This window comes from Gracilinanus agilis, chromosome 3 (genome assembly GCF_016433145.1).
Source record: "Gracilinanus agilis isolate LMUSP501 chromosome 3, AgileGrace, whole genome shotgun sequence".
Lineage (NCBI taxonomy): Eukaryota > Metazoa > Chordata > Mammalia > Didelphimorphia > Didelphidae > Gracilinanus > Gracilinanus agilis.
Genome location: NC_058132.1, coordinates 451,787,849 through 451,803,931, shown reverse-complemented (window position 1 = coordinate 451,803,931; position 16,083 = coordinate 451,787,849). Strand labels below are relative to the sequence as shown.

Sequence of the window (16,083 nt, the reverse complement as noted above, 5' to 3'; positions counted from 1 at the left end):
ATAAAGATTAATGTATGTTTTTGAATTATAAATTTCTTGGATGTTATAACAGAGGTTCTACCTAAAGCAAAGGTTCTTAACTTTTTTTGATCAGGGACCCCTATGCCTATTGGTCCCTTCTCAGAATTATGTTTGTTGTCTGCATTCATAATTGAAGGAAATGCTAAATTTTTAATTACAGTTTTAAATAAAGACATAATTTTCTCACAATCCAAGTTATGGAGTCTTTGAACTCTATCCATAGACTTCAGGTTAAGACCTTCTGAACTAATGTGATTTGGAAGCTATTCGATTAATTTTTTTAAAAGACTTTTTGTTCCCTTAGGGTGGAGCCTATCATGACCCCCACTCAGATGATGGAGCAGCCACAAAAGAAAACAGACATCTGTATAATGATCCTGTTCCAAGAAGAGTTGGTAGCTTCTATAGAGGTAATTTTATAAGGGATATACCTAAAATTTGTTCAGAATATACTTTGATATTTGATATATGTTAGAACAAAATTTCTCTAGAGTTGTACAAATTATAAAAAGATAATGGAGTAAAGACTTGTCTAGATTAGTTATTCTATTACATACTCTAAGCTCATGGAGGCCTTCCCTCCCTGGAGAAGCCAAAAGGAAAGCAAGAGTACAGTAGGTTGAAATATCTTATTCTGGCCCTTAAAGACTTTATTTGCTCCCAGATACCCACTGAAAACCTCAGAATCCCTTGCACTTTACCATATCTTGTCCTTATTAATAATAGCTTATAATTATATAGCATATTACAGTTTGCAGAATTACATACACCATCTCATATGTTAATTATTTAAAAATATGTAAAGTAAGTGTTGCAGGTATTACCATCCCTTTATTTAAGCTGAGATTTCTGAGGCACAGAGTACTTAAATGACTTGCATGACCTCAGACTTTTGGGACACCTTGAATCATTATAGGTGCCATCTGCATAGAGATAAAAATTGAACCTACGGGCCCTGATGAGACCACTTAAGAAGAGAGTTTAGAAAGAAAAGAGAAGAAAGCCTAGTACAGAGTTTTGTGGAATATCCATAGATAATGGATATGACATGGGTGATGATCCAGGAGAATAGGGAGTAGAAGATTAGAGAACAGAGAGCAGTGTCACAGAAAACTAGAAAAGAGACTGTCTAGGAAGAGAGAGTGATCAGTAGTGTCCAGTGCTATGGAGAGGTCAAGAAGGTTTAGGATTCATAAAAAGCCATTAGATTTGTCATCATTAAAATTGTGATGGGCATGATGAAATAGAAAAGGAATTTCAAATGCCGAGGAGTCAAAACAAGTGATTATAATTCATGTATATACAAGTCCTAGTCAGAGCATCATAGGTTTAGAGCTAGAAGGGTCATAAAATCCAACCTCAGAAAGAAAATGAGGCACAGAAACATTAAGTGACTTGCCTAGGGTCACACAGCTAATAAGTATTTGAGGTAGGTTTTGAGCTCAGGTCTTTTCTGTCTTCAAGTCCAATGCCTATCAGCTCTACCATGTTGTTTTTCTAAGTTTGTTCTTGTCACATGATTTTGTTTTCTTGATATGATATACATATACTATTTTTCTAAAAGATATAAAGTTGTTCCTAAATGTTAAGAATTAATTTTAAGCCATTATCTAGAATACTGGAAGATTAAAGAATCAGTCTTTGGCTTCTAAAAATTTGATTCTAAAGCTTGTCTTTGTTTACAAGTAAATTATATCAAATTTATCCCCTTCTGAGTTTGGCAGAAAGGAAGCTATGTATATTGGAGTTTAGAAACAGTCCAGCAGATAAAGATTCCATAATGTTAATGAGACTAAGCAAATTAACTCTGAGCATTCTTAATTGAATATTCCAGTCCCTCCCCTCCCTTTTCTTTTGAGGCAGCTAGATTCAATGGGACAAGCTCTGTCCCACTGTTAGGGCCTGAAGGGTCCTGATTGGAGAATCACTGACTATGTGTCTGTCTTTATTGGGAAGATCCTTTCACTTCCCTGGTCTACCACTTGTAAAAGAAAGTGCCACTTCCACGTCCAAACCTATTATGCTTTGATTACCAGTCATCAAGGGCAGACTTAAATCACAACTTTTTATCATATGATCTTATTGTTAGAAGGGACCTCAGAGTCTGAATTTCTGACCAAATTGATAAATTTTCTCCCTGACATCCTCACAACAGAGAATTTCTTGCCTCAGGGGATAATCTATTCCATTTTTGGATAACATCATTTGTAAAAAAATTATTTTATCTTGAGCCTTGTAATATTAGTCTATTTTTATGCACACAGACAAGTCCAATTCCTTTTTCATATCCTTTCAAATTATTAAAAGCACCCTGCCTTAACATTTTCCAGGCTAAATATTTTCATTTCTACCAACAACTCTTCCTATCACCTGGGTTCTAGAGTCCCTTCACTATCCTGGTTGCCCTCCTCTACAGAGAAGAAAATAGGGTATCATTTATCTTTATTGTCAATGGTTTTATTGTTTGCTATGAAATTAACTATATGTTTTGTTTTAATGCTAAATTTAGAAATTGACAGAAGGTACAATAGCTCCAAAAAGCAAAAATGAAAAAGATTTATTGTGATCCAAAATAGAGAGTGAATCTTTTTTGGAAGAATAGGAGAGGGTTAGAAGTAGGGGGTTGGTTCCTTTTAGTTTACTGTTGTTATAGCTTTATTTTATGTGTCTTTTGTTCTACAATAGAAAACCTTGGGAAAGAAATCTGTCATGAGAGAAAATTTTTATTTTCTTAGGTAGAACATGTAGAATATGTTTTATACAGAAAACTAGGTTTAGTTTATATATAGTTTGTTTATCTTTTAAATTAGTAAAAAAAAAAAAAGATTGATCCTGCTTTTAAGTGATAGGGGTTCAATACACTCTAGAAAATAAAGCACATGTGTGTATTGAGATTACCTTTGATGATTAAATAGTTGGATCTCGTGATTTTTGTTTTGTGTACTTTTTATATGCTCAAATGGGAAAATGATCACCTTCAAAGCAGTTATAAATACCTAGTATGGGAGTTGGGGTGGGATTTGCATTAATTTTTTTCATTTTTTGGCGAAAGTTAAGGATAATTGAAGTACAATGATGTGGCAGTCTGCTTCAACAGAATATATTTTCTTAGTAACTCTGGACCTTTTTTAATTTAGTTCCATCTCCACGTCCGGATAATTCATTCCATGAAAATAACGTACCATCCAGAGTTTCTTCTCTGCCAGCAGAGAGCAGCTCTGGGACAAACCACCCAAAAAGACAAACAACATTTGATCCGTGGTAAGTATTCCATATTACTTTTGAGTTATCTTAAAGTTTAGAGATCTGAAAGTTATAATGTAAAAAGATGCTGGCAAATGCTTAGTTACCAAATATAGTAGTGAAAAAAGTAAGATTTGATTCTATATTTGATTTCACTCTGTAATTTATTTTGTCTTATAATTCCCAAATCATGGTTCTTTGTTTCTGAATTTAATTCAGATATTCAGCTTGCCTAGTGATAAATATGAAAAATAATAAAGGCTGGTATAAGTATATAAATTAGTATTTTAATTAAAGCCATGTTTTTAGATAAAGTTATCAGACCACGCGCTTGTAAGCATTCAAACCTGCCGCCTCCATTACTGCCTCCTAGCCAAGCGCCTACTCGCAAAGAGACCACTCCCTCCTAACCCAGGAGATTTAAGCTCTCCCCTGCGTCAAGACGTCGGAAACGGAAACCAGTTGGACCATGTTGGATCACAGGAAATGTAGTTTTGATACATTTCCCATGTCCATAGAAATATATACACTTCTAGATGGCTTTTCCCAATTTTCACTTTTACACTAGAATGAGTTAAGTTCAGTTCTCCTACTTATCTGTTCCTTTCTTGCCTTGAGGAAATTTACTCTCCTTGAGGGATATGGATGGGCACCAGGGAGTCTGGTCTAGTGTCTTTACACTACTGAGCTATCCTTCAAGGATATCTGGTCCACTATCTGACTTGTAGGTGAATTCAAACAATGAACTTTTATTAGCTATAACAATGGTTTCCAAACTTTTTTGGCCTATCACCCCCTTTCCAGAAAAAATATTACTTAGTGCCCCTTGGAAATTAATTTTTTTTAATTTTAATATCAACTAATAGGAAAGATATATGTATTAATGTTTCTACCTTTTTCTTAAAATGCACCTGTGGCCATCACTGCCTCCCTGGATCGCTGCAGCATCCACCAGGGGGCGGTGGCACCCACTTTGGGAATCACTGAACTATAGGAAGGGAGGGAGGGAAAAAAGGAAGGCTGGCTGTTCCTAGCCCCTTTTTCCCAGTTTCCAATCAATTATATTGGTCCCCACCCATAACTCCATTACTATGTATTGTATGATTAGAGTTTTGTTCCCCAAAACTCTCTTTCCCAGCTTCCCATCTTGGTTCTCATGTTACATAACTAACATAGGGAGGATATAAGTTTTGTGTAGCTCCTGCCTCTCACCTCACCCCACCTCCACAGCTGCATTTCCAGGAAAAGAGAGAGGGCAGAGCTATACAAAACTTATATCCTCCCTATGTTAGTTACGTAAGGTAGATATGTAACTGGGATGCTGGGAGAGAGGGTCTCTGGGAAGCAAATCCTAATTACACAATTGTCTTCATCCCCATGCTGCTGTCAACCATGTAGCCATTTGTAAAATTTCCTCACTCCGTTCTGTTCTTTGTTCCATACATATAAATAAAAAGGACTTGCGTCTTCATCTAGGAGTCTTTGGCTAGGAAATTGATGCAACCATTGACCCATTCTATTGGCAGGTCCACAACCTAATAAGTTTATCTTGCTTGGAGAAACTTGTCTCAGTCTACCTTTTTTGAATTTCTAGGCAACAGTGGTCTTTTCTCAATTTTTAAATTCTTTTCAGCTAACCACCTTCTCCTTCTAGATACTTTCTTCTCTCTAGGATTTCATGAGATTGTTCTCTTTTGGAACTTGTCTAGCTACTCCTCATCAGTGTCTTTTCCAGGTTCTTCCATTCAGATTATGTCTGGTATCCTTGTCCTTGGCTCTCTTCTCTTCTCCCTCTATATTATCTCATTTGGTGATCTCATCAGCTCCCATGAGTTCAATTATCTTTTTCAAGTGTTAATTTCCAGAGTTATTGTCATAGCTCCATTCCTAATTCCTGTTTAGATATTCCATACTAGATATCTTTTCTTGCCTAATTCAGCCTAACTGATCTTAACTCTCAACTAAGATATTCACAACTGAATTAAGTTTCTTCCCATCAAAAATCCTCTGTGATTCCAAACTTCTCTTCCTACCATTCTAGTCACCTGGGTTCAACCTTAGTGTCATCCTCAGCTTCTCACTCTTGCTCATTCCATATATCCAATATATCTTGGCAGTTTATTCAACCCTTGCTTTCTTCTCACAGAACAGCCTCCTAATCAAGCCCTCCATTAGCTTTTTTCTGGACTATTGCATTATTAACCTTCTAGTTGGTTGGCCTGATTCACATCCCTCCTTGGTCCAATTCATCCTCCACTCAGTTGTCAAAATGATTTTTTCCAAGCATAAATCTGTGTCCCTCTCCCCCCTACTCAGTAAGCTATAGTGACTCCCTATCCCTCCCAGGATGAAATATAAAGCTCTCTATTTGGGTCTTTGCAACCTGGTCCCTTTGTACCTCTTCAGTCTCCTTATATTTTACCCCCTCCCCACACTCTGAGATTCAGCTTCACTATCCCCCTTGCACTTCCTGTCATGTAATACTCCATCTCCCGTCATTGGGTGTGCTGTCTTTCATTGGCTGTACATCCTACCAGTAATGTTTTGTCCTCTGACCTCTACCCCTTAGTTTTCCTGGCTTCTTTCAAGACTCTGAATTTAACCCAATATTTAGCATATAGTAAGTGCTTAATTAGTACTTATTAACTGACATTCACACACACACACACACACACACACACACACACACACACACACACACGTAACAGATCGCTGGGGACATTATCAAAAGAACTGCACAGAAATCTTGACCTTTTATAGCACCAAATTTACTTTTAAGACAGATTTACTCAAAACTTCATATGAAGAAATTTGTGGTCAAGAATAGCATCTAGCCACTAAGAATAAATCAAGATTCCTTTGCCAAAATGCTTGAACTCATTTTTCAACTTTGTGGAATGAATAAGTTTTAGAAATATATTTCTGATGTTTTCAGAAATTTCAGCTGCTTATGACCTTCCTTTGTGTGTGGATTACCTGTCATTGATGACTTCTGGAGTCTATTTTAAGCTTTAACACATATGAAAAGTATAGTCTATGCAATAAAAGGTGGAAGAAGGGATCTTTTAGATATCAATAGACTATTTTCAAGAAGCTGACATTTATCAAGATACACCCTTAAAAACAAAAAACAGTGAAACTGCAAACTAGACTATGTAAATGCCTGTGGAGGAGTTATTGCTCTAAAACTATGTATCAGTGTGCAGTAGAATGAGTGCTAAATAGGGGCCCAGGAGACTTGGATTTTAATTCTGTGACTCTGCAATTGACTATATATTCAATCTCATATAAAGCATTTCAGTCATTTGAGTCTCAGTTTTTCTATCTATAAAATAACACAGTGGGACCAGGTGACCTGTAACGTTCCTTCCATTCTAACATTCTGTGGTTTTATGTTTGATTATAGCATAACCAAACAGTTACAGGTATTCTTCTGGGAGGAGGAGGGAAGAGCACAAGGGATTGAAAGAATATTAGGCTGCATATTCACATAGGACCACAGGAATTAAATGAAATAGAAAATCAAATCACACAATAGTATTTGTAATATACTTTTCAATATTTTGGTAATCATTTTGACTATCCATCATTAGCATAGCACTGGTAAGTAAAAATTTCAGTTCTTCAAGATTTTGTTGGAAACAATACATTCTTCATTAACACAGGTCACTACCCCATTTCCCTTAGGGATGGTCTTTATGAGTTGCTATGATCAGGCTATTATCACTTTTCAGCCAGATCAGCAACTTCTTGAGGTTAGACCTGGTATATTACAAACATATAATCCATGTCTGGAGACCTGAAGCCCTTTCTAGCTTAGTTAAACTTACCAACGTTTGCTGAGAGTGATCACTCTGGCACAAAGAGGCACTGTAGTAGAAGTATAGAAAAAGTAAAAATATTTGTGGAAGTGAGAATCCTAGAGGCAGACTAGGGGAAAGGTAGCAAAGTACTAATAGTTTTAATAATTCCATCTGCAAATGGCATTTTGCTACATAAAACTGCAAAAATGTCCTACTTTCCATGAGTAAGACTTTTGTATGCTTCCCACCCATATGTTGTTGAGATTCTTCCTTAATAATTTCTTCAAGTAAAGTCATAAAATAACAGTGACTCATCCAGAATGTTTTTCCATTTTTTCGAACGATGTCTTTAATTTGTTCACTGTATTTTGTACCTGGTTGGGGAAAAAACATATATAGTTTGATAACTGTTGTATTAAAAACCCAGTTCAGTAAGAACCTTATAGCAGTTTACTGATTTAATTAACTCGTTTCCTGCTATAACTATAGAATGTTTCTTGCTAATATTAAACTTTCCCTTTGATAAGGTTTTTGCAGTTTTAGTAAGCACACATACTAGTACCTCCCTTATCTAGAAATCATTTGTGCAACAACCTCACCTATCCATATTAAGTTATGACTCAGGAGCCAAAAAAGCCTTTGAACAACCCAAATAAAAGTCATAGAACTAATTCACTTTACTCAGAAGAAGGTCCCTGAAGTCTTTCCTTAGAATTTACTCTTATTTTAGTAAAAATAAGTGCAAACTTATTCATTCCTATTTACCTGTGCCCCGTTTCGCCCTCATGTATATTAATACACTTTTGACAAAGCTCCATTATGTGTTTTGAGCTAGGAAACCAGATAAGAAGAAAGAAATTAAGAGATAGTTATTATTAGACCTACTAACAGAAAAGAGGCAGCAAGAAAATCAGTAACAGCTGAATGCTAGCAAGGAGGAAAACAAAGCTTTAAAACTGTACATAGACTTAGAAATTGCAGAAGACTTGGGCCATTTTGCATAGATGCAAAAATCCCCATACTTTCAATAGTTTTAGAAAGGCATCTATATCTAAATTCTATACTCTGCTACTACTTTATTCATGTTTATAATAATAATCTATACCCAAGGCACCAATAAAAGGTTGAATTGCTTTCAGTAGATGGGGTCCTTGAAGAAGGAATGGAATTGTGTGTTCTATTTTACATAAATTTCCATGAAAAGCAGACCAAATAAGTCTTGGCGGTTAAAGGAGTAAACTTTAGCTTTTCTAGAAAATTCACCTAAGTGGAACTCATTGCCAGATACATAAGACATTACTGTAATTGGCATGTGTGGTCCCATTTTGTTTCCTCCTAGGAAGAATTGTGAGTGTAGTGGTATTCAGAATGGCTTATCACCAAAAGCTCATGTGGATTTTTATCAACAAGTTAATTTTTCTTATGGCTTTATTCATTTTTTAAAAAATCTGTGACATTACCTGACCATAGAGTTCACAAGTTCACATGCTTTTTTGGTTTTATGATTATCAATTTCTCCAAAACTTTTTTCTGAATCTGCCACTGAGCAACTTTTATTTGGATTCAGAAGCTGTCATTGACCCCCTGACTATATTAATTCTCTACTAGTAAATCTAATAGGACAAAAATATTTTTGCAATTTGATTAAAAAACTTTACTCCTACTAGATTCACTTACTAAGACTGTAGGCTCCTTGAGAAAGTATCCCCCTCTTCCACCCACTGTCTAATAGTACTTTGTACACAATGGGTCCTCGATGAATTTATTAAATGAATGAATGAATTTTCTTCCCTAATAAATAATTTATTTGCTTATTATACTTTATTTCCTTTATTCTTGGATTTTGATTAATTATTTGATTTTTTTTCCTTCCCTCCTTTACTTCTCATTAAAAGAGTTCATTTGTAATAATGGAAACCTGTATAAAATGCAACATCGGACAAAGAGGATGGACATACTTTCCTCCACTGATGTCATTTTACCTTCCCCCCATTGGGAAGATGTTTCCCTATCTTTTTCCTTCCTATCTATCAACTGTCTTGGAGGGAGCAGGTGTCTTTTGTCTATGTGCCTACTAGTAAAAGTTACTATGTAATTTGTTGTTACTTAACTTCTTTTCAGTGTGCCCATATCATTTTTACTGTGGACATAAAATGGACCGCTTTTAAAAAAAAGTTCTTTAAGCCAGCTTCCCACTCCTTGTTTTTTTTGATAGTCTATTTGATAGTCTTCTCTTCTGGAAGCTTAGCCCTAAGGATTCCCGACCTACTTTTCTTTCTTTTTTATTCTACTTTGTACTTTTCCCCTGCTGAAGCATGTAACATTGGCAAACGTGATGTCACTTCACATCCATATTCCACAGTGTGAAAGGATCAGGGCACAAACCAAATGTATATTAGGAAATAATGGAAACATAGTTTTGTGTTTTGAGTTACTGATAGCACAGGGAAAAACATTACTTCAGTTTTTTCTTAGATCTTCCTATTTCTCTCATTCATTCAGTAGATACTATATTGACCACCATTTAGCTGAAAGGCAGATAATCCTTTAATCCCAGTTTTGGGGATCATTATTATTTTCTAACCTCTAAAGAAAAGCTAAACCATCTGAGAGTTGGGGGGAAGTGGAAGAAAATTGGTATTTCATATAGTTTCAATATAGGAAAAAGTATCTTTTACTGGCCTAATATGAATTCTAGCTTCATAATGAAAATTTTTGTATAGCAACCTGAGCCTCAACTCAATTGATATCCTTTGATTTCTTCCTGCTTATTGAAATATTTCAACTTATCTTATATTTTAGGGACATAATATTATGCTCATATTCTCTGAACTGAATTTCTGATGTCTCCTAGGTTACTAGTCCTTTTCTCTTTTTCTTGGTTATTATTAGTTGCCGCAACCCTTGATGTCTCTTGTCAGATCATCCTAGGCTCTTTCTCTTTCAATTTCAAAAAGACTTAAGTAGGGAGCAGCTAGGTGGCTCAGCGGATTGAAAACTAAACCTAGAGATGGGAGGTCTTGGGTTCAAATTTGCATTTAGATACTTCTTAGCTATATGATCCTGGGCAAGTCACAGAAGTTAAGGATTTTTTTAAAAAGTCTTAGGGAGTAGGCGGCAGCTGTGTAGCTCAGTGGATTGAGAGCCAGGCCTAGAGACAGGAGGTCATAGGTTGAAATCCAGCCTCAGACACTTCCCAGCTGTGTGACCCTGGGCAAGTCACTTCACCCCCATTGCCTACCCTTACCACTCTTCCACCTATAAGTCAATACACAGAAGTTAAGGGTTTAAAATAAAAAAAAAAATAGTCTTAGGGAGAGTTTTTTGTCAAAAGCACAAGCTAACCCTTTGAAATTTGGTGAGAGTGTTTGTTGGAATCTGTCTCTTTTTTTTTTTTTTAATTCCATACCTTCCCTTAGAATCAATACTATATGTTAGTTCTGAGGCAGAAGAGTGGTATGGGCTCAGCAATGGGGGTTAAGTGACTTGCCCAGGGTCACACAGCTAGAAAATGTCTGAGAGCAGATTTCAACCCAGGGCCTCCCGTCTCTGGGCCTGGCTCTCAATCCACTGAACTACCCAGCTGCCCCCAGTGGAATCTGTCTAGAAGAATTTATCTGTGATTCTGAGGTATATATGACAATGTTTAATTTGTTCAGTTAACATTATCAAGACTGAAGAAAAATTGCTATTCGTATTTGCATATTTTTACAAATAAAAGATGAATGACAATATGAAGGGCTCCATTACATTGTTGTTTCTGCACTGGAGCCTCTAAAATTTTGCTTTGAAATGCAGTCCAGGATAGTCTTAGGTCCTGTTCCAAGGAGGATTTCATTATTGATATTCCACAAGAGCCTTGTCATTAAGAGGTTTCATGCATTTGGAGGCATGTGTTATAGTGAGGTTCATGTAGTTTAATGATATACTCATTGTGTTTAAGTGAGCTATTTCCTTAATAACACCTCAGAGAATATTTAAAGAATCACTTCTTGTCATTGGTAGCATTGAAGAATCTTCCATTCTTCGCTGTTCTCTCATGTTTGAAAGTTTCCATTCTCTGAAGTATATTAAGGGTCATCAATCTGAATTGACTATCAAAACTATTTTTTTGCTTAAAAACATTTACTTCAAAAGATAGAAAACATTGTTTTATTTTTTTGTATTATATTGAAATAATATGAAAACAAAATGTGAAAAAAAAATTTACCTTCTTTTTAATGAGACTCAGAGTCACTTGGAAAATTTTCCTAAAGGAAACTTTAATCTCCTTAGGATATTCTTTTCAATTTCACCTCTACTAAGAAATTTTAAAACCTAAAACACACACAAAAGCCATTGTTATTATATTTTTATATATTTCTTTTATAATAATTTTTGCAGTCTCTATCATCCTTGTTTCTCTTCATCTGTTTCCTCATTGCCCTTAATTTTTTGGTGGTCTACTTTTATAAATGATCTTACCATGGTCTTTTTCATTGTTCTTTCCACTTGTGATATGATTTAGACAAATGTAGGCAGAGGTTTTCTACTCTATGGATTTGTTGCTTTTTCTTTCAATCCATAAATCACTATTAAGTGTTCTTAAAGCCACAGATTTGGATTGATTGTATTTCTTTTGATTGCAACATTGAGTGAAAGCTTTAAAAAATTTTTTTTCTGTACCTGGTCTACTTTAGGTATTAAACATAAAAGAATGAAATTCTGTCATGAGAGAAAATAACTTTTTTATAGACACATTTTTCAGGTTTAAAATAGTTGAGAATTTTCTACTTCTAGTCAATGCCTTTAAAAATAATAATAGTTTATATTTATATAAGTATTTGTCCAAGTGCTTTTACACATTTTATCTCATTTGATCTTCACTATAACCTTGTGAAAAATAATTAATAAAGTGTTAATAATCTCTTTTTTAGCATTAAAATAGAGGAATTGCTCTAAATAATTATCTGTACTCTGGCTTTTTTTCCATTTTTCATATAATTTTACAATTACACTTTTCAGTGCCATCAAAAATAAGCTTATATCAGTAGTTCAACTCAAAGCTTCATTTCTTTCCTCCTTAGCAATGAAACATATGTTGTATATAGTTTTTCTCCCCATTCCCCTCATTGGGTTATTTTTCTTAATTGAGTTATAAAGGAAACCTAGTTTTAAAATCTTTTCTTTTTTTACAATGATTTAGTAGAAATACTATTTTTATGCTAAATTGAGTGATTCAGTTGTGAGTTTAGGAGGTAGTGTATCAAAAATGGCTATAGTTTTGCTCTTTAGATAATCGGTCCTTCAAGTCACATAGTATTCAGAATCTTGAATATTAACAGTTCTAATCATGGCATCATTCTTGTAACTTTTATTAAAGTAGCAGATTAGTTCCATTAAATCTGACTAGAATAATTGTTACCTGCAGTCTTACTTGGTTTCTACAAGAATGTTTTTGAATTTTTTCCCCTCTGACTTTTTATGGCTCTTTTTTTAAGCCTAAAGTCATAAACTTTGATATTAGCATTTTTTCTTTGTCATATGAAAAATGATTAAAAGTACATTGACACGTGATTAAAATGTTTTTCCATTTAGGAAAAGTCCTGAAAATATTAGTCATGCTGAACAACTGAAGGAGAAGGAGAAGCAAGGCTTTTTTAGATCAATGAAAAAGAAAAAGAAGAAATCTCAAACAGTAAGCAAATTGTTGACTTTTTTACTGTGGTGTGTGTTCTGAGTTATTCTACAATATCATTACAAATAGTCCAAGGTATATATATTGTATATGTTACCCATCTTCATCCTTGTCTTAAATTCTACTTGGGCTTCATAATTAGCATCAAATTTATTTTTTCCTCATTTGAAATTCTATATAGACAGATTTTATTTGGTCTCTCCAGAAATTCTTGTTCCTATTCTAATGGACAAGTGTATTCTCTGCGCACTGAAATATCAAATTCATTTACAAAATCTCTAGGAACAAAAAAGACATGATGAGCTTTAATTGGAATTCATTTCCAAGACTTTTTTCTTCCTCTGTAGTTCTTTGAAAAAATAAATTCTCTTAAATTCACAGATTCTACATGGAAATAATACTTTTCTTTCTGTCTTCCTGGGTCATTACTTTGTCATTATCCTAGACTGCTCACACTCTATTGTTTTATATAACCAGGCAGTTGTCAGATCTTCCCTTTTCCACTTCCATGATATTTCTCATCTTTTCTTTCCCCTCACATAGCCACCACCATAATACAAGCCAATATTTCCTCTTGCACAGGCTATGCAGTAGCTTCCAGACTATTCTCCCTTGCTCAAATATTTTTCACACACTAATCTATCCTTCATACAGATGCCAAAGTGATTTTTCTTATGGACAGATCTGATTGTGTTACCTCTTTATTCAGTAAATTCAAGGGGCTCCTTATTGCTTCTATGATAAAACAGAAATTCCTTTGATTTAACTTAAAAAAGCTCTTCACAACCTGATGTGAACCGATTTTTCTACATAATTCCCTTGCTGTACTCTATGATTCATCCAGACCAGCCATCTTGCTGTCCTTATATATGTCCCATCTCTCTGCCTTCAAGTTATCCCCTATCCCTGACATTCACTTTTTTTTTTTCACTTCATCCTTAGAGTCAAGATAAGCATTTATCAAGAACTTATTATGTACCTGACATTGTCCTAAGTATCAGGGTTACAAAGGAAGACAAAAACAGTCCTTGTTGGAGACATGGGGACAACTATATATAAATAAGATATATTCAGAATTAATTGTTAGTAAATCCCCAAAGATAGGTAGGGATACTGAAGGGAACTGAGAAAAACTTATACAGAAGGTGAGATTTTAGCTGATGCTTGAAGGAAGCCAGGAGGTATACATGAAGAGTTCCAGTCATGGAAAACTGTGAAACATCTTATATAAGAAACAACTTAGAGGTTTATGTCCATAGATTGTAGATTATGTGGAGGGAAGTAAGGCTTAAGAAGACTGGAAAGATAGGAAGTGGCCAGGACATTACTCAAGGACTACCTTCTACCTCAAGTCTTTTCTGACCCTCTAATTCTTTGTGGCCTCGCTCCCTAAATCCCTTCTATTTTATTCTTTTTATATTTTGTATATATTTATATTGGTCCATGTTGCTTCTCCAGAAGAATGTAAGTTCTCTGAGAATATCATAATTGTATCTCCATTATTGAAGCTTGTGTCCTACACTGGCACTGCAGCTGACAATAGCCACAGCAGTGATATAATATAGTAAGGCTTGCTAGGCCAAGCCCTGGAAAGGTAGTAGTTTGAGCCTCAGAGATAACTGTGGATAGGATAATCCTGTAGCCCCAGAACAGAGAACAATATCATTCAGAAAGTGACTGTGGTTGGGGGCAGATACTCTAAGAGTCCTTGAATCCTAGTCTCCTGGAGGAGGAGCAAAAGATACTTCCTAAATTCAGCCTTCTAGAGAAAGGGAAGTTCCTGGAAAGCACCAGAACCATGGAGAGAACAGAAATAAGTTTATGGCCTTGGAGTTAGAGAAGTAAGGAACTGGGTCATAGTATAGGGGAGTAAATCTGGCCCTTATCTGTGACTGCATCTGAAATTATTCATTTGACTCCTTGTTTGGGATTTGGAAGCTGGGAAGAGGGATGGAGAAGAGTTTCTTATCTCTGTGTATCCATAAAGAAATCTGATCTTTCTAGAAAAAGACCTGGGTGGGCCACAAGCCAAATGAATATTTTCTGAATTGTTACCTCTCTGACCATTCCTCCTCCAAATGCTTTGCCTTATCAGCCATATCTTATCCCATAATTATAGGATTTTCCTAGGCTCTGGTCTCTTCCCTCTTCTGTTTTCTGCCTAAGTGACTTATCATTTCCAGTGGGCTTAATTATCATATCTATGCAGATGACTTCCAGATCTATGCAGTTAGCCCTAGTCTCCCTGCTGAATTAGTCACATGTCTCCAGCTGCCTCTCAGACATCTCAAAATGGATTTCTCTTGACATCCCAAACTCAGCATTACTCCAGCAGAGTTTATTATTCCCTTCGAGCTGACTTATCCTCTGAACTTCCTCCCTGTTTCTGTTGAAATAATCATCATCTTTCCTGTAGCCCAGGTTCACAAATTCATTTATCTATCTTCAATTCTAACTCCCTTTTGAATGGGTGAAATTGACAACTTGACCCTTCATATCTAGTCCCCTTAGACTTCACTTCTCTCTATGCTCTCTATGCTCTATCTCTCTGGATCTACTTGCTGTTTCTTTTAATCATTTATTAATATTCATTTTTAACATGGTTACATGATTCAAGCTCCTACTTTCCCCTTCACCCCCCCCCCCCACCCACCCATGGCTGACGCACATTTCCACGGTTTTAACATGTGTCCTTGTTCAGGACCTATTTCCAAATTGTTGGTAGTTGCATTGGTGTGGTAGTTTGTGGAGTCCACATCCCCAATCATGTCCTCCTCAGCCCATGCGTTCAAGCATTTGTTTTTCTTATATGTTTCTTCTCCTGCAGTCCTTCCTCTGAATGTGGGTAGCGTTCTTTACCATAAATCCCTCAGAGCTGTCCTGTGTCATTGCTTTCTTCTGGTACAGAAGTCCATTACATTCAATTTTACCATAGTATATCAGTCCCTGTGTACAGTGTTCTTTTGGCTCTGCTCCTTTCACTCTGCATCAGTTCCTGGAGGTCTTTCCAGTTCACCTGGAACTCCTCCAGTTTATTATTCCTTTTACCACAATAGTATTCCATCACCAGCATATACCACAGTTTGTTCAGCCATTCCCCAATTGAAGGACATACCCTCATTTTCCAGTTCTTTGCCACCACAAAAAGTGCAGCTATAAATATTTTCATACAAGTCTGTTTATCTATGATCTCTTTGGGGTACAAACCCAACAATGGTATGCCTGGATCAAAGGGCAGGCATTCTTTTATAGCCCTTTGAGCATAGATCCAAATTGCCATCCAGAATGGTTGGATCAGTTCCCAACTCCACCAGCAATGCATTAATGTCCTAATTTTGC

At 35.7% G+C, this 16,083-nt stretch overlaps 1 protein-coding gene across 1 annotated transcript in view; it reads left to right on the top strand.

Moving 5' to 3' along the window:
* Nucleotides 1-16,083, top strand: part of CDKL5 (cyclin dependent kinase like 5) — a 131,023-nt gene that overhangs the window by 95,918 nt on the left and 19,022 nt on the right. The window contains exons 13-15 of the mRNA XM_044669264.1: nucleotides 326-431; nucleotides 3,159-3,282; nucleotides 12,645-12,744. Coding sequence (XP_044525199.1) covers nucleotides 326-431; nucleotides 3,159-3,282; nucleotides 12,645-12,744 — 330 coding nt within the window. The remainder of the gene's footprint in view (nucleotides 1-325; nucleotides 432-3,158; nucleotides 3,283-12,644; nucleotides 12,745-16,083) is intronic.